Source organism: Macaca nemestrina, chromosome 1 (assembly GCF_043159975.1).
Source record: "Macaca nemestrina isolate mMacNem1 chromosome 1, mMacNem.hap1, whole genome shotgun sequence".
Lineage (NCBI taxonomy): Eukaryota > Metazoa > Chordata > Mammalia > Primates > Cercopithecidae > Macaca > Macaca nemestrina.
The window spans coordinates 84,467,426-84,491,050 of record NC_092125.1 but is presented as its reverse complement, the minus strand read 5'-3'; the positions used below and the strand labels follow the sequence as shown (position 1 = coordinate 84,491,050).

Here is a 23,625-nt window from a genome sequence, read left to right as displayed (position 1 = left end):
CTAAGTGGCATTCTTGAAAGGCTTATAGGGGTTGGAGGCCAAAATTAGAGTCCAGAGACCCACCGAGGGTTGGGGGAAGTTGGCAAACTTTTAAGTCCTCTTTGGAGGAATATAGCATTTTTATAGGCCTCAAATTATTTCTATAAATTTGTATATATAGTATCTAACACTCAATTTAAATTCAAGACACAATAGGAGACACAGTAATCCTAAGGAAAAAAGAAAATAAACTGTAGACCATAGGCAGACTCCAGACAATGTAGTTTTTAGAAATATATTTTAAATGCTTAATTTGTTAAAAGAGATGAGACAAAATTGAGAATTTTAGAAAAGAACTGGAAACAACAATAAAAAAGACCAAATGAAAACTATAAACTCTAGCAATCAGAATTAACCCAGTTGGTGGATACAACCACAGCAGATTAGAAACAACTAAAGAGAGAGCTAATAATTTAAAATAGATCAGAAGAAAATATCCCGAATGAAACATGAAGATAAAAATGAGTGGAAAATATAGAAGAGAAGAGACGATAAATAGGGGATACAGTGAGGAAGGTCTAATGTGTAATGAAATAGCAGAAGGAAAAAGAAAGAATGGAACAAAAGCAGTATTTTAAAAGATAATGACTAAAGGCATTACAAAACTGTCAAAAAACAACAAACCACAGATAGATTCTTATCAACCCCAATGAGATAAATAAAAAGATAGTGACTTTTAGACACATTATCTTTTTTTTTTTTTTTTTTTGGAGACAGAGCCTCACTCTGTCGCCCAGGCTGCAGTGCAGTGGCGTGATCTCGGCTCACTACAAGCTCTGCCTCCTGGGTTCACACCATTCTCCTGCCTCAGCCTCCCGAGTAGCTGGGACTACAGGCGCCCATCACCTCCCCTGGCTAATTTTTTGTTTGTTTTTTGTTTTGTTTTGTTTTGTTTTAGTAGAAACGGGGTTTCACCATATTGGCCGGGATGGTCTCAATCTCCTGACCTCGTGATCCGCCCTCCTCAGCTCCCAAAGTGCTGGGATTACAGGTGTGAGCCACCACACCCAGCCTAGACACATTATCTTTTTTTTTTTTTTTTTTTTTTGAGACAAGAGTCTGGCTCTGTGGCCCAGGCTGGAGTGCAGTGGCCGGATCTCAGCTCACTGCAAGCTCCGCCTCCCGGGTTCACGCCATTCTCCTGCCTCAGCCTCCCGAGTAGCTGGGACTACAGGCGCCCGCCACCTCGCCCGGCTAGTTTTTTTGTATTTTTTTAGTAGAGACGGGGTCTCACCTTGTTATCCAGGATGGTCTCGATCTCCTGACCTCGTGATCCGCCCGTCTCGGCCTCCCAAAGTGCTGGGATTACAGGCTTGAGCCACCGCGCCCAGCCTAGACACATTATCTTAAAACTGCTGAAACTAAACACAAAGTGAAAAAATGTTAGAGTACCCAGGGCAGGATGGGAGTGAGAAGTATGTACAAACGAGCAACCAACAATTTGTCTGAGAGCTCCCATCTCCACAAAAACAACAGGAGACAGAAGATAATGGAATGACATCTTCACAGGGCTGAAACAAAATAACTGCCAACCTAAATTTCCATAACCAGTGAAAATGCCTTCAAGGATAAAGTTAATACAAGGACAGTTGTAGACAAATTTATGGACTTTCTTACCAGAATATCTACATTAAAGGAAATACTAAAGTTTTTGTTTAAATAGAAGAAAAAACTTGAAGTTTGTAAAAGAAACATGAAGATTCAGGGAATGAAGAAACAAAAAGGGTAAATATGTGGATTAATCTAAGTGACACATTAAATAATTCTTGTGGCACTTAAAGTATAGAGAGAATTAAAATACACTATAATTGCCTGTTGGTCAGGGTAGGGGTGTATATACATATAGGCCTAGATAAATCAAAGATGGATGACATTTTAATCTCTAAGGAACCTATTAAAATAATAGTAAAAGATGAATATCAAGCTAGTTAGGGGGAAGTAGATGGGAAATGGAACAATAAAAATGTTTAATTGGGGCTGGGTATAATGGTTCATGCCATTGGATTGCTTGAGGCCAGGAGTTTGAGACTAGCCTGGCCAACATGGCCAAACCCTGTTTCTACTAAAAATACAAAAATTAGCCGGGCATGGTGGCACATGCCTGTAATCCCAGCTATGCAGGAGGCTGAGGCAAGAGAATCACTTTAACCCAGGAAGCAGAGGTTGCCACTGCACTCCATGCCACTGCACTCCAGCCTGGGCAACAGAGCAAGACTCTGTCTCAAAAAAAAAAACAAAAAAAAAAAAATATTTTTTAGAAAAATTAGCCAGGCATGGTATAGTCCCAGCTACTCAGGAGACTGATGGGGGAGCATTGCTTGAGCCCAGAAGTTTGAGGCTGTGGTGAGCTAGAATGATATCACTGAACTCCATTCTGGGTGACAGAATGCGACCCTGTTTCTTGAAAAAAAAAAAAAAAAAAGTATGCGACTGGCAGAACTAAGAAACTTTAACAGAACACTGTGTTGGTGAGGATGTGGACAAGTAGGCATTCTTACACATAAATTAGTACATTTTTTATGAAGGGTGTACAGGGTCTCAGAAAATGATACCCCGAAATGAAGGCCTCAGGAGCAGCTCTCTCTGACCTTTTTTTGCCCACCTATCTTTGATCTCTCATTTTCTTCTGAGGCTAACTGTAGAAACCAGAATCCCTCTTCCCCAAAGCAGGTCATAGAAACCAGAACTCCTTTTCCCAGAAGCCAGCCTTATATAAAATCTGAGACTATTACTCCAGCTTGCCCATCACCTTTGTGTGTAAAAATTGGTCATAAAGAAATTATTTGACCTACTTTGACTATAGGTCATAAGACCCCCATTCCAGACAGGATTCTGCCTCATACCCATAGGAAGGATTGCTGCAGAGAGAGGCCAAGAGAAATCTAGACAGGCCTTACTTGGATTTCCCTACTTTGTTAGCATTAGATCATACTCTGTTTGTCCAATCATATTTCTTTTTTCTTCTTTTCTTTTCTTTTTTTGGAGACAGAGTCTTGCTCTGTTGCCTAGGCTGGAGTGCAGTGGTGCAACCTCAGCTCACTGCAGCCTCCACCTCCTGGGCTCAAGCAATACTTGTGCCTTAGCCTCCTGTGTCCAATCATATTTCCATACCACTGTCCATATGCTTTGTGAACCTAAGCACAAAAATTGACAGTGTATTTTGTATTTTTCGTTCTGAAGACTCTGGCGTCACATAAAGTTATAACCAAATAAATGTGTATGCCTTTTTTCCTATTAGTCTCTCTTTTGTCAGTGATTTTCAGTGAGCCTTCAGAAGGTGAAGGGGAAGTCCCTCTGGCCCCTACAGGTGCTTCGGCAATATCTGTCAAGATTTAAAATGCTCAAGTCTTTTGATTTAGCAGTAGCACTCCTGGAAACTTCCACACATATGTTTGCCTTTGTCCAAAATGACTACATGTTCATTGCAGCATGTTTGCAAGATCTGAAAAACAATCTGAATGTTCATCGAGAAGGAGCTAATTTGGGAGATTAAGGTAGGAAGATTGCCTGAGGCCAGGAGTTCAAGACCAGCCTGGGCAACATAGTGAGACCCTGTCTCTACAAAAATGTTTAGGAAATTAGCCAAGCACAGTTGCGGATGCTTGTAGTCTCAGCTACTCAGGAGACCGAAGCAGGAGGATTGCTTGAGCCCAGGAGTTTGAGGTTGCAGTGAGCTGTGATCGTACCACTGTACTCTAGCTTGGGCAATAGAGCAATATCCTATCTCTAAAAATAATAATAATAATAGTTTTTTGGCTTGGCGCGGTGGCTTATGCGTGTAATCCTGGCACTTTGGGAGGCTGAGGTGGGTGGATCACGAGGTCAGGCCAACATGGTGAAACCCCATCTCTACTAAAAATACAAAAATTAGCCAGGCGTGGTGGCGTGCACCTGTAATCCCAGCTACCCAGAAGGCTGAGGCAGGAGAATTGCTTGAATCCGGGAGGCAGAGGTTGCAGTAAGCCGTGATCATGCCACTGCACTTCAGCTTGGGTGACAGAGCGAGACTCCGTCTCAAAAAAATATATAGTTTTTAAAATAAATTTTAAAAATAAAACATAATAAGGAACTGGTTACATGTGTAATATATTTATACAGTGTAACACCCTGTAACAGGGAAGCTCACTTGAACAAACCTGAAGATTTCAAGTGAGAAGATGAAAGTGCTGAGCATGTTTATGATACATTCCCATTCATTTGGAAAAGGAAGGGTGGATTCAGGAGGAAATATGTGCCTTTTTTGTTGTGTGTAAATAGACTATCTCTGGAAAGATGCTTAAGAAACTGGTAATACTGATTACTTCTTTTTTTTTTTTTTTATACTGATTACTTCTAAAGAGAAGAGAATAAGTAAGTGGCATTAGGGGGAGACCTAATTTTTGAATTTTAAACCATGCAAATGTATTTTCTGTTCCAAAAAAAATTAAAATTATCTTCAAGAGAAGATTAAGAAGAAAAGGTTGAGCTCTCTCAGAACATACTATTGAAAGCCAGAAATGGAAAATCTGAGAGAAAAATTAAGAAACAGAGAGTACCAATTCCATTGTCCAACATTCAGCCAATAGGGTACCCACAAATGGAGCAGAGAAAATAGAGGGGAGGGGAGTTATCAAAACAATGATAGAAGAAAATTTCCCAAAGCTAAAGAAGAAAGTGACCTAACTCACTGTTTACTCTTAATGTTGACTCAGTAGCTTTCCTTCATTAATCCTAGTTTCACTTTCTGAAACAGTTTTAATAAGTCTGCTACATCTTCCATGTGGTAACTATTAAGATATTTGGAGAATATGATGGGAGGCTTCAAGATGACTGACTATAGGCATTTTTGTACTCAACTCCTCCACTAAGAAGCAAAATAGTAAGTAGATAATCACACTTCAAATAGATCATCCAAAAGAGAATACTGGAATTCAGCAGAAAAGTGACAGGAAATATTTAAAGCAAGGAAGAAGAAAGTGAGACAGCCTGCTAGGCTGGGATCAGATGAGAGCCAAGAGAGACTCCCCAATACAGGGAAAGTGTAAACAAGAGACCCTCAGAAGTCCTCATTCCCACTGTCAGCTCCTGCAATCCTAGCCACAGGAGAGCCCTTGACTCTCATGGGTCCTGAAACTAACACACAGAGCTTTCGGGATCTTGTGCAACAGCACTGCTCCAGAGAGGAAGCTTGCACTGCGTCTCACATGCTCCCTAAGACCTAAGCAGCTACAACAAGGTGCCATTTTAGAGCCCAGCCCCAACAGACTGTGCACTATCCCAGAACCTAGTGGCACCACAGCTGAGATGCAAGAGAAGAATGGCTGCTACCCCTAGGGTTTACGTGCATTTGACCATGGGCTACTGCACCAGGGACTGAAGCACATGTGAGTCACTGGCTATGGCAGCAGGGGCTGAAGTACAAGCGGCATGCGTGTTCTGCACCCACTGGCCTAGGCTGCCCACCATTGAAGGCAATGCCTCCCTCCCCAGTGTGGCAGGGCAGCTCCCCACCCAAGCATTCCACTGGTGGCCTGGGGAATTGCCCCACCCCTGCCTGCCACTGGTTGCACCTGCCCTTACCATCAGGGAGCCTGAGAACAAGACTGCTCAGCCCAGCTTCGGTCCCCCTGCCCCTTGTGCCAGAGTACACAGTCCAACAGCCAGGCTATTGCCCAGCCCAGTATACCACCACTTGTACCTGAACACTCCTCCCAGGGGCCTGAGTTTGGGCCTACCCCCCAGCCACTACCACCACAGCTGGCACCTACCTGCACATGCCACCTGCACACCTGGAGACTGGCCCACCCAGCCCATCACAGCCACTGCCAACACCAGCATTACTGGGTCCTTGGGGACCTAGAAGGTCATCTTGCCACTGTCATTGTCATTGTTCATGTGACACTGGCTGCCTCAGGGCCCAAAATTCTGCCCACCCACCCAGCCCACAGCTGCCACTACCCTACCAGCATCCAGTAAGCCACCTGGAACCACAAGTATTGGCGTGCCTGGACCTCTTAACATCAGTGCCAGCATACACCACCTTGGAATCCAAGGACAGGCATGCTTAGCCCACCACTGCCACCATTGGGGCCCAAAGACCGACCTACATGGCATCCCAGTCCTCTGCAAAACTTCACCAGAGCATCCACAAATAACTCTACCCTGAACTACTGAGGAAGCCATAGATACCATTAATGCTGTTTACAGTCAAAGAAATAGACTACACTGCTGCATGCATCCAAAATCAAGCCAAAGTGTCCCACCCAACCAATACCATAGATACATATTCAGGAAAAAGTCCTCCCCTACAAAAGCAATTTCAGCCAGGTGCAGTGACTCATGCCTGTAATCCCAACAGTTTGGGAGGCCAAGGCAGGAGGATTGCCTGAGACCAAGAGTTTAATACCAGCCTAAGTAACACAGTGACACCCCGTCTCTATAAAAATGATTTTTTTTTCTTTTGAGCCAGAGTTTCACTCTTGTTTCCTAGGATGGAGTGCAATGGTGCAATCTTGGCTCACTGCAATGTCCGCCTCCCGGGTTCAAGCGATTCTCCTGCCTCAGCCTCCCAAGTAGCTGGGGTTACAGGCATGCACCACCATGCCTGGCTAATTTTGTATTTTTTTAGTGGAGACAGGGTTTCTCCATGTTGGTGAGGCAGGTCCTGAACTCCCAACTTCAGGCGATTAGCCCACCTCAGCCTCCCAAAGTGCTGGGATTACAGTTGTAAGCCACCGCACCTGGCCCATAAAAATGATTTTTTAAAAAATTAGCTGGCGGGGCGTGGTGTCTCAAGCCTGTAATCCCAGCACTTTGGGAGGCCGAGATGGGCGGATCACGAGGTCAGGAGATCAAGACCATCCTGGCTAACACGGTGAAACCCCGTCTCTACTAAAAAAAAATACAAAACATTAGCCGGGCATGGTGGCGGGCGCCTGTAGTCCCAGCTACTCTGGAGGCTGAGGCAGGAGAATGGCATGAACCTGGGAGGCGGAGCTTGCAGTGAGCCGAGATCGCACCACTGCACTCCAGCCTGGGTGACAGAGCAAGACTCCTTCTCAAAAAAACCATTAGCCAAGCATGGTGGTTCATGCCTATAGTCCTAGCTACTTGGAAGGCTGAGGTGGGAGGATCACTCAAGCCCAAGAGTTTGGGCTGCAGTGAGCTGTAATTGTGCCCCTGCACTCCAGCCTGGGTGATAGAGGAAGATTTCAACTCTAAAAGAAGAAAAAAAAAACAAATTCAAAAAACTTGGAAGAAGCAACTGTTATACCCAGATGCACAGATATCAACTTAAGGACAAGAAACATTTAAAAACAAGGAAATATGACACCTCCAAAGGAACACAATAATTCTCCAGCAACAGATTCCAATCAAAAAGACATTCTTGAAATCCTGAAAAAAAATCAAATTACTGATTCTAAAGAAGCTCAGTGAGAGAGAAGAGAATTCTGAAAAACAATACAAAGGAACTAGAAAAGCAGTTCAGGATGTGAATGATAAATTCACCATAAAGATATACTTTTTAAGAACCAAACAAACAAATTCTGGAACTGAAGTATTCATTAAATGAAATACAAAATATATTAGAAAGCTTCGCCAGGCGTGGTGGCTCACGCCTGTAATCCCAGCACTTTGGGAGGCCGAGGTGGGCAGATCATGAGGTCAAAAAATCGAGACCATCCTGGTCAATCTGGTGAAACCCCATCTCTACTTAGAAAATACAAAAATTAGCTGGGCATGGTGGCATGAGTCTGTAGTTCCAGCTGCTCAGGAGGCTGAGGCAGGAGAATCACTTGAACCCGGGAGGCAGAGGTTGCAGTGAGCAGAGATCACACCACTGCACTTCAGCCTGGTGACAGAGCGAAACTCCGTCTCAAAAAAAAAGAAGAAAGAATGCTTCAACAATAGACTAGATCCAGCAGAAGAAAGAATCTTGGAACTTGAAGACAAGTCTTTCGAAATAACCTATTCAGGCTAACGGAAAAAAAAAAACAAAAAGGTGAACAAAACCTTCATGACATATGGGACACCATAACGTGACCAAATATTCAAATTATTAGGGTCCCAGAGGGTGAAGAGAGAACAAGAGGATTAGGAAACCTATTTAATGAAATAATAGAGGAAAACGTCCCAAGTCTAGCAATAGATGTACACATCCAGATACAGAAAGCTCTGAGATCTCCAAATAATCAAAAAGGACTTCTTCACATCACATTATAGTCACACTGTCTAAAGTCAAAGATGAGGGAATTCCAAAAATAGCAAGATAAAAGCATCTAGTTACCTGTAAAGAATCCCCATCAGACTAAGAGTAGATCACTCAGCAGAAACCTTACAGGCCTGGAGAGAATGGGATAATATATCTAGAGTGCTGAAAGAAACTAATGCTTCTTTTTTTTTTTTTTTTTTTTTTTTTTTTTTTTTTTTTTTTTTTTTTGAGACGGAGTCTCGCTCTGTCACCCAGGCTGGAGTGCAGTGGCCGGATCTCAGCTCACTGCAAGCTCCGCCTCCCGGGTTCACGCCATTCTCCTGCCTCAGCCTCCCGAGTAGCTGGGACTACAGGCGCCCGCCACCTCGCCCGGCTAAGTTTTTGTATTTTTAGTAGAGACGGGGTTTCACTGTGTTAGCCAGGATGGTCTTGATCTCCTGACCTCGTGATCCGCCCGTCTCGGCCTCCCAAAGTGCTGGGATTACAGGCTTGAGCCACCGCGCCCGGCCAACTAATGCTTCTTAAATGAAGAAGTAAAGCCTTTCCCAAACAAGCAAAAGCTGAGGGAATTCATCACCACTAGACTGACCATACAAGAAATGCTCAAGAGCATCCTAAACCTGAAAGTGTTTACCATCATGAAAACACATGGAAGTATAAAACACTGGTAAAGCAAGCACGCAGGACTCAAATGGTACCACTACAGAAAACAACCAGACCAAAATGACAAACATTAAGAGAAGAAATAAAGAATATATAGAACAATTAGCAAATAACAATATGATAGGAACAAAAACACCCAAATCAATAACCTTAAATGTAAATGGATTAAATTCTCTCCTTGTATAAACTGGCTGAATGTATTCAAAACAAACATGACCCAAGTATATGCTGCTTATAAGAAATGCACTTTGGCCGGGCGTGGTGGCTCACGCCTGTAATCCCAGCACTTTGGGAGACCGAGGCGGGTGGATCACGAGGTCAGGAGATCAAGACCATCCTGGCTAACACAGTGAAATCCCGTCTCTACTAAAAATACAAAAAATTAGCTGAGTGTGGCGGTGTGCACCTGTAGTCCCAGCTACTGGGGAGGCTGAGGCAGGAGAATAGCATGAACCCGGGAGGCAGAGCTTGCAGTGAGCCGAGATCACACCACTGCACTCCAGCCTGGGCGACAGAGCGAGACTCCATCTCAAAAAAAAAAAAAAAAAAAAAGAAATGCACTTTATCTGTATAGACACATATAGATTGAAAGTAAAGGAATGAAAAAAGATATTCCATGTAAATGGAAATCAGAAGTGGCTACACTTTATACCAGATAAAACAAACTTTAAGTCAGTAACAGCTTTTTTAAAATACAAGGTAATTATATAATGTAGTGATAAAGGAATCAATCCAGCCAGAGTATACAGCAATTCTAAATATATGTGCACCCAACATTGTAGCACCCAGATTCACGGAGCACATATTACTAGATCTAAAGACAGAGCTATTTCATGATGGGGAAAGAGAAAATAATAATAATAATAATAATAATAAACTCCAATGCAATAATAGTGGGAAACTTCAACACCCCACTCAGCATTAAACAGATCATCTAGACAGAAAATTAATGAGAAATACTGGATTTTGGCCAGGCGCAGTGGCTCACACCTGTAATCCCAGCACTTTGGGAGGCCAAGGCGGGTGGATCACGAGGTCAGGAGTTCAAGACCAGGCTGGCCAATATGGTGAAACCCCATCTCTACTAAAAATACAAAAAAAATTAGCTGGGCGTGGTGACGCATGCCTGTAGTCCCACCTGCTTGGGAGGCTGAGGCAGAAGAATCGCTTGAATCCAGGAGACAGAGATTGCAGTGAGCCGAGATTGCACCACTGCACTCCAGCCTGGGTGACAGAGCAAGACTCTTGTCTCAGAAAAATATATATGTATATATTGAATTTAAACTGAACTTTAGACCATATGGATCTAACAGTCATTTACAGAACATTTTATCCAACAACTACAGAATGTACATTCTTATCAAAACATGGAATATTCTCCAGGATAGACCCTATGTTAAGGCACAAAACAAGTCTCAACAAATTTTTTAAAAATCAAAATCATATCCAGTATCTTCTGAGACCACAATAGAATAAAACTAGAAAACAATACTGAGAGGAACTTTGGAAACTATACAAATACATGGAAGTTAAGCAACATGCTCCTGAACAACCATTAAGTCATGAAGAAATTATGATGGAAAATTTTTTAAAAATCTTAAAATGGTAATACAACATACCAATACCTGTGGAATAAAACAAAATCAATACTCAGAGGGAAGTTTATAGCAATAAATGCCTATATCCAAAAAGTCGAAATTTCCAGTAGACAATCCAGTAATGCACCTCAAGGAACCAGAAAAGCAAGAACAAGCCAAACCCAGAATTATCAGAAGGAAAAACATAACAAAGATCAGAGCAGAACTAAACAAAATAGAGACTAAACAAAATAAAACAGAGGATCAATGAAAAGTTGGTTCTTTGAAAAAATAAACAAAATGTATAAACTGCTAGCTATACTAGCCAAGAAAAGAACTAAAATCAGAAATGAAAAAAAGACATTACAACTGGTACCACTGAAAGACCGAATATCATCAGAGACTGTTATGAATAACTATATGCTAACAAACTGGAAAACCTAGAGAGAATGGATGAAGTCCTGGACACAAACAGCCTATCAAGATTAAATCAGAAGGAAATAGAAAACCTGAACAGACCATTAACAATTTGTGAGATTGAGGTAGTAATAAAAATAGCCCCCCAACAAAGAAAAGCCCAGGACCACATGAATACAGGCCAAATTCTACCAGATATGTAAAAAACTAATACCAGTCATCCTTAAGCTATTCCAAAATATTGAAGAGGAGAGAATTCTTCCCAACTCATTCTGCAAGGCCAGCATTACCCTGATACCAAACCAGATACGGACACAACTAAAAAAACTAGTCCAATGTCACTCATGAACATAGACACAAAAATCCTTAATAAAACACTAGCAAACTGAATTCAACATCTCATAACAAAGATAGTATACCATTATCAAGAGGGATCTACACTAGGGATCCAAGGATGATTTAACATAAGTAAATCAATAAACATGTACATCACATCAACAGAATGAAGGACAACAACCACATGATTATCCCAATAGATGCAGAAAAAGCATTTGATAAAATCCAACATTCCTTTGTGATTTAAAAAAAAAAAAAGCAACTGTCAGTAAACTAGGCATAGAAGGAACACACCCCAAAATAATAAAAGCCATAGATAACAAACCCACAGCTAAATACCGAATGGGGAAAAGTTGAAAGCCTTTCCTGTAAGAACTGGAACCTGCTTTGACCACTCTTATTCAACAAAGTAATGGAAGTCATGGCCAGAGCAATCAGGCAAGGGAAAGAAAGAAAAGCCATCGAAATTGGAAAAGAGGAAGTCAAATTGTCCCTCTTTGCAGATGACATGATCTTACATTTAGTAAAACCATAAGACTGCACCAAAAAACTCTTAGAGCTGATAAGCAAATTCAGTAAAGTTGCTGGATACAAAAATCAACATACAAAAATCAGTAGCATTTCTACACACCAGTAATGAAGTAGCCAAAAAATCAAGAAGGCAATTTCATTTACAGTAGCTACAAAGAAATTTTTTTTTTTTTTTTTTTTTTTTTTTGAGACGGAGTTTCGCTTTTGTTGCCCAGGCTGCTGGAGTGCAGTGGTGTGATCTCGGCTCACTGCAACCTCCGCCTCCTGGGTTCAAGCGATTCTCCTGCCTCAGCCTCCCGAGTAGCTGGGATTACAGGTATGCGCCACCATGCCTGGCTAATTTTTGTATTTTTAGTAGAGATGGGGTTTCTCCATGTTGGTCAGGCAGGTCTCAAACTCCTGACCTCAGGTGATCCACCCACCTCAGCCTCCCAAAGTGCTAGGATTACAGGTGTGAGGCACCACCCCTGGCCAGAAAATTAAATACCTAGGAATCAGTTTAACCAAGGAGGTGAAAGATCTCTACAAGGAAACGCACTGATGAAATAAATTGAAGAGGACACAAACAAATGGAAAGACATCTCATGGTCACAGATTAGAAGAATTAATATCATTAAAATGACCATAACACAAATAAATGGAAAGACATCTCATGCTCACGGATTGGAAGACTATCGTTAAAATGACCATAGTGCCCAAAGCAATATACAGATTCCATTAAATCTCTATCAAAATACCAATGTTATTTTTACAGAAATAGAAAAAACAATCCTAAAATTCATTTTGAAACAAAAAAGAGCCAGAATAGCCAAATCAATTCTGAGCAAAAAGAACAAATCCGGAAACATCACACTATCTGACTTCAAATTATATTACAAAGTTATAGTAACCAAAACAGCATGATACTGGTATGAAAATAGACACATAGACCAACAGAAGAGAGTAGAGAACATAGAAATAAATCTACTTATGTTTAGCCAACTGATTTTTGACAGACGTGCCAAGAACATATATGTGTTGAGGAAAATACCCTCTTCAATAAATGGTGCTGGGAAAATCAGAAATCCATATGAAGAAGAATGAAACTGGATCCCTATCTCATATGCAAAACTCAAGAGGGATTAAAGGCTTAAACAAAAAATCTGAAGCTACAACCATAATAGAATAGAACATAAGGAAAACCCTTCAGGACATTGGTTCAGGCAAAGATTTTAAGACTAAGACCTCAAAAGCACTGTCAACTAAAACAAAAATAGACAAATGGTCCTATTTTAAACTTAAAAATCTGCACATTAAAGAAAACAACAGAGTGAAGAGACAGCCAGTTGAATGGGAGAAAGTATCAACTATTCATGCGCCAAGGGACTGATATCCAGAATATACAAGTAAAATAACAATAAAAGTAATAGTAAATCCATAAAAAGTGAGCAAGGACATGAATAGACAGTTCTCAAAAGAAGACATACAGATGGCCAACAAGTGTGTGAAAAAATGCTCAACATCACTCATCATCAGGAAAATGCAAATCAAAGCCACAATGAGATATCGTCTTATCCCAGTTAGGATGGCTGTTATTAAAAAGGCAAAAAATAACTGATGCTGGCAAGGATGTGGAGAAAAGGGACCTCTTACATACTGTTGGTGGGAATACAAATTAGTACAATCACTATGTACAACATATGGAGATTTCTCAACTAAGAACCACCATACGATCCAGCAGTCCCAGTACTGGGTGTCTATCCAAAGGAAAAGAAAATCGGTATATCAAAGGGATGCCTGTATTCACATGTTTATAATAGCACTATTTACAATAGCAAAGAAGTGCAATCAGCCTAAGTGTCCATCAATGGATAAATGGATCAAGAAATAGAATACTATTCCGCCATAAGAAATAATGAAATCCTGTCATTTGCAGCAACCTGGATGAAACTGGAGGTTGTTATTTTAAGTACAATAACCCAGGCAAAGAAAAACAAATACCTCATATTCTTACTCATGTGAGAACTAAAAAAAAACTTGAAGTCATGGAGATGGAGAGTAGAGTGATAGAAACCAGAGGGTATGAGGAGGAAATGAAGAGAGGTTGTTGAATAGTTTCAAATAGAATAAGTAAGTTCTAATGTTTGATAGCAGACTAGAGTGACTATAGTTAGCAAAAATGTATATTTCAAAATAGGATTTTAAATATTTTAGTCACATAGAGATAATGGTATTACCTTGAGTATTTACATACATAGATTGTGTAATGATCAAGTCAGAGTATTTTGGGTAATACTCTCCCTCCCACTCTCTGTTATCTATCATTCTACTCTATCTCCATGAATTCATGTTTTTTTAGCTCCCACATGAGTAAGAATATGAGGTATTTGTCTTTCAGATTGGGATTATCTTTTCAAATGGGAATTGGGGGTTACCGAAGACATAGGGTAACATAAATCATAACTAAGCATTTGATCAAGCCTCTTCTTGGGGATACATGTATACTTTTACAGACTCAACTAGTTAATCAAAATTATTAAATACTCAGTATCTCCTACAGAGAATTTTTTTTTGAGAGTATTAGAGTCTCTACATCTTTTGTGTTCAATATTGTAATGAATCACTTAAAAATGTACAAAGGGTTTTCATATACAGTATACATAAAAATGTACAAAATAGCTGGGCATGGTGGCTCATGCCTGTAATCCCAGCACTTTGGGAGGCTGAGGTGGGCAGATCACTTGAGGTTAGGAGTTGGAGACCAGCCTGGCCAACATGGTGAAACCTTGTCTCTACTAAAAATACAAAAAGTAGCCAGGCGTGTTGGCACACGCCTATAATCCTAGCTACTCGGGAGACTGAAGCAGAAGAATCACTTGAACCCAGGAGGTGGAGGTTACAGTGAGCTGAGATCACGCCACTGCACTCCAACCTGGGTGACAGAGTGAGATTCCATCTCAAAAAAAAAAAAGGGTAGAGTTGAGAGATAGCTAACATGTTACAAAATAGAGTGATGTGACTAATGGACCGTGAAGAAACTCTAAAACAAAACGGATATATGGATATGTAATCCCCTTCAAAATTATCATCTGGTTATATCTCCAACTTTATTGTTAGTAGTATTAAGGTACATTGCAAGCTCCCTTGTTTCTCAAGGTAATACCCAAATACTCTTGACTTGATCATTACACAATCTGTGCATGTAAAACAAAAGAAAAAAGTAAATTATTTGAAGACAACCTACATTTCTACCATCTTCTATTCTTATTCAGACTAAATATTACTAGTCTTCCCATCAGATTTATAAATGTTCCAAATAAAGCATTAGCGAATGGGTGAAGAAGTGAGCACATTTATACACTCTAGGTGGGAATATAAGTTAATTGAAGTCTTTTCGGAAGGCAGCTTGGCCATAATGATGGGCCAGAAATTTTACTTTTAGAGTACCATTCCGAAGATGTGCATACAAGGATGTTCATCACAGCATTGTTTGTAATAGCAAAAAAATTGTAAATGCTTAAACGAACATCTGTAGAGGACTAGTCAAATAAATCCATACCCTTGATCTTGAACTGCTAAATCTAGTATTTTCCATCTTGTCCCCTATAAGCTTATATGTTTACAGACTGCCTTCAACATGAACCTGTAAGCCACACAAGAAAATCTTTCATTACTTTGTGATCATACCTGGTTTTTTTATCAGAATGTATTAGTTATTTCTAATGGTTCAAATGCCTCACCTTATTCATGCAGGCCTAATTGAATGTCATATTTTTGACTTGTTTTTATTTTATTTATGTATTTACTTTTTGAGACGGAGTCTCGCTTTGTCACCCAGGCTGGAGTGGAGAGGCACGATCTCGGCTCACTGCAACCTCTGCCTCCCAGGTTCAAGCGATTCTCCTGCCTCAGTCTCCCGAGTAGCTGGGATTACAGGCATGCGCCACTATGCCCGGCTAGTTTTTTGTATTTTTGGTAGAGACGGGGTTTCACCATGTTGGCCAGGCTGTTACTTTAACTCCTGGCCTCAAGTGATCCACCCGCCTCAGCCTCCAAAAGTTATTTTTAGGCCAGGCACGGTGGCTTATGCTTGTAATCCCAGCACTTTGGGAGGCTGAGGTGGGTGGATCACTTGAGGCCAGGAGTTCGAGATCAGCCTGGCCAACATGGTAAAACTCCGCCTCTAGTAAAAATACAAAAATTATTCTGGCGCAGTAGCCCGCACCTGTAACCCCAGCTACTCAGGAGGCTGAGGCAGGAGAATCACTTGAACCTTGGAGGTGGAGGTTGCAGTAAGCCGAAATTGTGCCACTGCACCCCAGCCTGGGCGACACAGCAAGACTCCATCTCAAAAAATAATAATAATTTTAATTGTGTGTGCGTATGTATAAAATGAATGTACTTTTCTTAAAAATTTTCCATTCTTATTGAGTTTGATGTATGTTTTTCTTTCTTTGTATTTATTTTCTATGTATAAATACCTAAACAATATATACTTTTGGGTTTTTTTGAGGAGGGGACCTTTTTTTTTTTGAGATGGAGTCTCGCTCTGTTGCTTAGGCTGGAGAGCAGTCGTGTAATCTTGGCTTACTGCAACCTCCACCTTCTGGGTTCAAGTGATTCTCCTGCCTCAGCCTCCCAAGTAGCTGGGATTACAGGCACGCACCACCACGCCCAGCTAATTTTGGGTATTTTTAGTAGAGATAGGGTTTCACCATGTTGGCCAGGCTGGTCTCAAACTCCTGACCTCAAGTGATCTGCCCGCCTTGGCCTCCCAAAGTGCAGGGATTACAGGCCTGAGCCACCACGCCTGGCCAAGGGCAGACATTTTAAAATAAATTTTATACTATGTAACATTCTGCTTTTCACTCTATAGTATCAGTAAATATAGATCACTCTCTTCAATCCTAGTGTTAGAAGATCTTTAAATTGTTAGCAGTCTGATAGGTGAAATATAAATGTCATTGTTTTATTTTGTATTTCTAAGGCTACTAGTGGAATTAAGCATCTTTTTGTGTGTTAATTGGCTATTAATGTTAACAAAATTATTTGTTTCTCATGTTACTATAGTACAGAAAATTTAAATTTTGATGTAGTCAAATACAGTTGACCTTCAAACAACGTGGAGGTTAGGGATGCAACCCCCGCCAGCAGTCAAAAATCCACATACAGCTTTTGACTCCCCCAAAACTTAACTACTAATAGCCTACTGTTGACCAGGAACTTTACTGATAACCTAAATAGTACATGAGCACATATCTTATATATGCATTATGTACTGTATCCTTACATAAAGTAAGCTAGAGAAAAGGAAATGTTATTAAGAAAATCATAAGGTAAAGACAACATATTCACTATTCATTAAGTGGGAGTAGATCATAAAGGTTTTCATCCTTGTCATCTTCACGTTGAGTAGGCTGAGGAGGAGGAGGAAGTGGAGGGGTTGGTTTTGCTGTCTCAGGGGTGGCAGAGGCAGAAGAGGTAGAGGAGATGGAAGGGAAGGCAGGAGAAGCAGGCACACCAGTGTAACTTTTGAAAAAGTGCATGTATACGATCTGGTGGGCCGTTACAAAAATTAATTTTTTAAAAATCTGCATGTAAGTAATGTAAGTGGACCTGCACCATTCAAACCTGTGTTATCTGAGGGTCAGCTGTATATCAGCCTGTTCCTTTTCCTGGTTTTGGTTTTTGTAACTTGTTTAAAATAGCTTCTCTCCCTCTTATTCATAAACATATTCTCCTGTCTTCTCATGATACTTTTATAGTTTCTTTTAATATTTAGACCTTCAGTACATCCTAAAATTTTGTGAATGATTTGAGTGTAAAGACCTTTTTTCCTCAAATATATAATTGTCCCAATTTATTAATAGTTCATCCTTTCCCACTGATTTGAAAGGCCAGCTTTATTATATATGAAATTTCCAAACATTAATATACATATATTCATACACAAGCATATGTGCCAGGCATACATATACATATATGTTGGAATTTAGTATAAAGACTGGCCACCATTCTCTCCCATTGGTGTATTTGTCTCCCATGTCAATACCACACTGTTTGATAACTACCAGTACAGGTACCTCCATTTGTCTTTCTCTTTCAAAATTGGTTTGGTCATTCTTGTACATTTATTCTTCTATATTAACCCTTCATTATTTAGATGTTTAAGAAGATAAGGGAAATTTTTTCCATCATTGGGGGATATTCAAAAAGATAAAGACTTTGAGAACAGCTTCAAAAACGGGGGCTCAAAAATATTTTTAGAAGTTGGAGGTATAACCAGATGATAATTTTGACGGGAAGTATATATCTGTCTAGTTTTGGAGTTTTTTTTTTATGGTTCATTAGTTACATCACCCCATTTTGTAATGCATTAGCCATCTCCCAGTTTCGTACATTTTGATGTAATGCTGTATATGTAAACCCTTTGTACATCTTTAATTCATTAAAATGTTGAACACGAAAGATGAAGATAGAGACTTGACACCCTCAATTTCGCTCTAAGAGATACAGAGCTTTTAATGATTTTGATTTTGATTAACTAGTTCTGAGTCTGCAAAAGTATACACTTATCCCCGAGAAGAGGCTTGATCAAATACTTAGTTATAATTTACATTACACTATGTCCTCAGTAACCCCCAGTTCCCAACAAGGAAATGAAATTAAATTCAGCATGTCCTGCATTATCCCTGCATTCTTATAGAAAATCTTTCAGATGATCCAATGGTTTTAACTTAACAAAAACTGAGGTTTACGAAGAGGAAGCAATTCAGGAAGCACCAATGGTAAACTAAAAGTAGGATGTCCTGGATATGATTCCAGGCCTATGTGGAACTTATCCCTTCCCTATTCCCACTGTGGCATTCCCTCCCCTCTTTCTCTTTTACTGCTTCAGATCCATAGTAGCAGAGAAATTCTAACTGATGCAAACTGGCTTCAGATCCCACAAGGTTACCAATTACTGGCTGTGGTACATGGGCCTCATATGTAAAAGGGAGACAATAAGCAATAATATCTTTCTCATAGGGTTATTGTGAGGATTCAATGAAATCCTTTAAAAACACTTAGAACATTAGCCAGGCATAGTGGCACATGCGTGTAGTCCAAGCTACTTGGGAGGCTGAGACAGGAGGATCCCTTGAGTCCAGGAGTTTGAGGGTGCACTGCAGTCCTGCTTGGGCAACAGAGTGAGACCCTGTCTCTAAACAACAAAACAAGCCAGGCGCAGTGGCTCACGCCTGTAATCCCAGCACTTAGGGAGGCCAAGGCAGGTGGATCACTTGAGGTCAGAGTTTGAGACCAGCCTGGCCAACATGGTGAAACCCAATCTCCACCAAAAATACAAAAATTAGCCAGGTGTGGTGGCTGGTGCCTGTAGTCCCACCTACTCGAGAGGATGAGGCAGAAGGATTGCTTGAGCTCAGGAGGCAGAGGTTGTAGTGAGCAGAGATCACATCATTACACTCCAGCCTAGGTGATGGGAGTGAAACCCTGTCTCAAAAAAAAAAAAAAAAAAAAACTTAGAACAAGCTGGGTGTGGTGGCACATGCCTATAGTCGCAGCTACTTGGGAGGCTGAGGCAGGAGGATTGCTTCAGGCCAGGAGTTCGAGTCTAGCCTGGGCTAGCAAGATGCCATCCCCAAAACAACAACAAAATCACACTTAGTGCATGGCACATTAGTCAGCTCTATTTAGTATATCTGTTGTTGTCATCATTAAGTAATCAACACATCATTAATAGTGTGTGCTGTTAAGTCATTTAACTTTTCTAGTCCTCAGTTTTCTCCGCTGTAAAATGGTATGGCTTAACTAGATGATCTCTGAGGTTTCTGTTAGCTCAGTCTATAATTCTGTGATTTAGAATCTATATAAAGTAGTTCCTCCCTAGGTCTAGGAAAGTTTTCTTTCCCTACCTATACTTATTAAAAGGAGCAACTTTGCTTCCTTAGTACATGACAATGTGCTTTTTCAGAAATCCCCTGAAAAAAGAAATGTGGTTAAATTTTCCTTGACTAGAGAGGTTTCATTGCCAGCATTTTTAGCAGGAATGAAATGGAGAGTATAATTTATTGGAAGTACTGTGAAGAGAGGGAAGGAAATGGCGTCGAAGTCCATTAACTTTGGTTAATGGATAATTTGATAATGCTCCTTGGTAAGGAGCATATATGGAATGATGACACAATAAAAAGTTAATATTCATTGAGCATTTTCTATGTGGGAGGCACTGTGCTAGCATGTATTATCTCATTTAATCTTTGCAACAACCTCACTAGATAGATATTCTTATAATCCCCATTTTGCAGTTGAGGAACATGAGGCACAGAGAGATTAAGGAAATTCCTTAACATCACACAGCTAGATGGTGATAGAGGTGGAATTTGAACATATATAATCTGATTCTAACACCCATGCTCTTAAACCATTATGCTATACTGAATTGATTCCAGGTACGGCATCAATTGGTTTAAATAACTAGAATGCTTCAAATGAGGACATACGATTTAACAACTAACGATCCTATGAAAAAGTTGAAAGATGAATATAACGAACATCGCATACATGTTTATCAATTAACATTTTGCTCCGTTTAACTTATCTCTATAGAAGATCTCCTTTTCAAAAAAGCAAATGGCAGACATCATGGTGCTCCAATGAACAAGGACAGTCTCCTAAATAACAATACCATTATCACAGACAAGAACTATAACAATTAGAACAAATTTAATAACCTTTAGTTTGCTTTTTAGATAAGTCACATCTTTTAGATCATTGAAATTGTATTGCTAAAAAACAAACTCTTACCACGATCTGATTTTTCTCTCTTCTCAGAAATCATATTCCATGCCCATCAGCATTGAATTTCAGCGGAGATATGCAACAATTGTTCTAGAGCTTGAACAGCTGAACAAGGACCTAAACAAAGTTTTGCATAAAGTTCAACAGTATTGCTATGAGGTAAGTGATATGTATAGATTTCCCTCCATATTTTTATTTAAAGCTTAATCCTTTTACCTTCACACTTTAGAAAATCCATACCAAGCCAATATCTTCATAAAGTCCTTTAGCAAAACTGTATTATATGAAGTTTCTTACTCCTCCCAGCATCAGTGTTGAAGAGTGCTTTATACATAGAAAGCTGTCAATTTTGAGTTTTTTGGTTCAAGATACAAATAAGGCCCTCCAAAAAACTTTGGAAAAATCCAGAAAACTAATTATTCTTAATTCCACTACCCCAGAGACCAAATTTTGTTGTTGTTTCTTTTTCTTTCTTTCTTTCTTTTTTTTTTTTTTTTTTTTTTGAGACAGGGTCTTGCTCTGTTGACCAGGCTGGAGTACAGTGGTACAGTCTTGCAATCTTGGTGAACTACAGCCTCAACTTCCCCAGGCTCAAGCTATCCCCCAACCTCAGCCTCCTGAGTAGCTGGAACCACAGGTGCACAACATGCCCAGTTTATTTTTGTAGAGATGAAGTCTTGCTATGTTGCCCAGGCTGGTCTCAAACTCGTGGGCTCAAGCGATCCTCCTACTGTGGCCTTCCAAAGTACTGAGATATAGGCGTGAGCCACTGTGCCCAGCCCCAAAGAGCAAATTTTGGTCTATTTCTCCTTAGTCTTTTTTGGTGTTTTGTTTTGTTTTAAACAATACATGCTTTTTCTCATAAAGTTCTGATCATGCTGGCTATACAATTTTGTTGCCTTCTCTTTTAAACCTTAAATTAGCATTAGAACTATGAATTCTTGAATTTCAAATACATAGATAACAGGGTTATTTGTGAATTTTCATTCACATGTGATTATATAAGAGTGGTTCAACAATTGAGTTTCCTACTACAGAGTAAGAATTAAAATGATTCAGGTGAGTTTAAAATGCTCCTGCATTTGCATACTTTGAGGTTGTGTGTTTCCAGGAAAGCCATCTCTGTTTGTGACATCAGATTCTTTTTTCGTTTGTTTGTTTTGAGACGGAGTCTTACTCTCTTGCCCAGGCTGGAGTGCAGTGGCACAATCTCAGCTCACTGGAACCTCTGCCTCCCAGGTTCAAGTGATTCTCCTGCCTCAGCCTCCTGAGTAGCTGGGACTACAGCTGTGCACCACCATGGCTAATTTGTTTGTATTTTTAGTAGAGATGGGGTTTTACCATATTATAGGCCAGGCTGGTCTCAAACTCCTGACCTTAAGTGATCCGCCCTCCTCGGCCTCCCAAAGTGCTGGGATTACAGACGTGAACCACCATGCTCAGCCGTGATATCAGATTTTTTTTTTTTTTTTTAGACAGAGGTTCACCCTTGTTGCCCAGGCTGGAGTGCAGTGGCACAGTCTTGGCCCACTGCAACCTCCGCCTCCCGGGTTCAAATGATTCTCCTGCCTCAGCCTCCCAAGTAGCTGGGATTACAGGCATGCATTACCATACCCAGCTAATTGTATATTTTTAGTAGAGACGGGGTTTCTCCATGTTGGTGAGGCTGGTCTCAAACTCCCAACCTCAGGTGATCTGCCTGCTTCAGCCTCCCAAAGTGCTAGGATTATAGGCGTGAGCCACTGCGCCCAGCAGTATCAGATTTTTAAACAGTTGGCTTATTTTCCTAATGGTTGTCAGTCATCCACATAACAATATGCATTGTATTAGTAAATAGATTTTCTCCCCTAGACTAGCAGCTATTCACAAGACATGCAGACTATGCAGTCCAGGATGACACATAACAAAGCCGATGGTACATGCAGAAACGGGTTGCTCATCAATCTTTTTGTAGTACCCAAGGCCATTTGTGATAGGCTCCTTTCCTAATGAAGTAAAGTGATGTAATCCTCTCAAAACTCTTAAGGAACTACAATATAGAAGTTATAGTAATAAAGAACATATCAGAGAGTACACCATGACTAAGCAATTCTACTTCTCAATATATACCAAAAAGATACATCAACATGTATTTACCAAAATACATATACTAGAATATTCATAGCATCACTGTTCATTATAGCCAGAAATCACAAACTACCCAAATACCCATCAGTACTACAATTGAATGATAAACATGGTATAATTACACAATGGAAATGCTACCCAGCAGTGAGAATGAAAGAACTCAACTACAACTCAGCGCCATGGATGGATCTCACAAATACAATGTTGAACAAATAAAGTCAGACACAAGAGAATATATAATGTATGATTACATTTTTATAAAACTGAAAAGCTAACCTCTGATGCTAGAAGTCAGGATGGTGGTTACCCTGAGGGAGGTGGTACTGGAAGATGGCATTATCAGGGGGTCTGGGGCATTGGTAGTATTCTGGTTCCTAATCTAGTTGCTGACTTCTCATTTTTGAGAATGTTTCATTTGTGAAAACTCATTAGCCTGTACACTTCATGATTTGTGTACTTTTATGTATTTATGTGTGCTTTAATTTAAATTTTACAAAAGTATTAGAGGATACAGTTATTCATTGAAGCAGTATTGGTAATTATAAAATGTTAGAAATAAACATAAATGCCCACACATAGGAAACTATTTATGGTACATCCACACAATTGAATATTATGCTGCTGTAAGAGAGGAAGCTCTCTACTTTACTGATATGGAGTGATTTCCAGGATGTGTTATTAGATGCAAAAAGCAAATACAAAAATACACATACATATTCCAAAGTATATTACCTTTGGAGTAGGAAATAAGTGGAAATAGTATATATATGTATCAGCTTAATTTTTCAAAAGGAAACACAGAAAGGTTATATTAGAAACTAATTTGGGAATGGGGTAGGAGTTGGTGAGTAAGAAGGAATGACATTTTTCTGAGTGTTCATTTCCCCAACAAATACAAGTAAACTCTATAGTACAAACAGAAATAAACGAACCTAACTATATTTCAAACGAGTGACATTAACTTAC

General features: G+C 40.0%; 1 protein-coding gene across 3 annotated transcripts in view; it reads left to right on the top strand.

The window, feature by feature from the left end:
* Positions 1-23,625, top strand: part of LOC105478599 (lin-9 DREAM MuvB core complex component) — an 88,517-nt gene that overhangs the window by 60,452 nt on the left and 4,440 nt on the right. For all 3 annotated transcript variants that reach the window (XM_011736076.2, XM_011736084.2, XM_071081476.1), the window contains one exon: positions 20,566-20,691. In XM_011736076.2, coding sequence (XP_011734378.2) covers positions 20,566-20,691 — 126 coding nt within the window. The remainder of the gene's footprint in view (positions 1-20,565; positions 20,692-23,625) is intronic.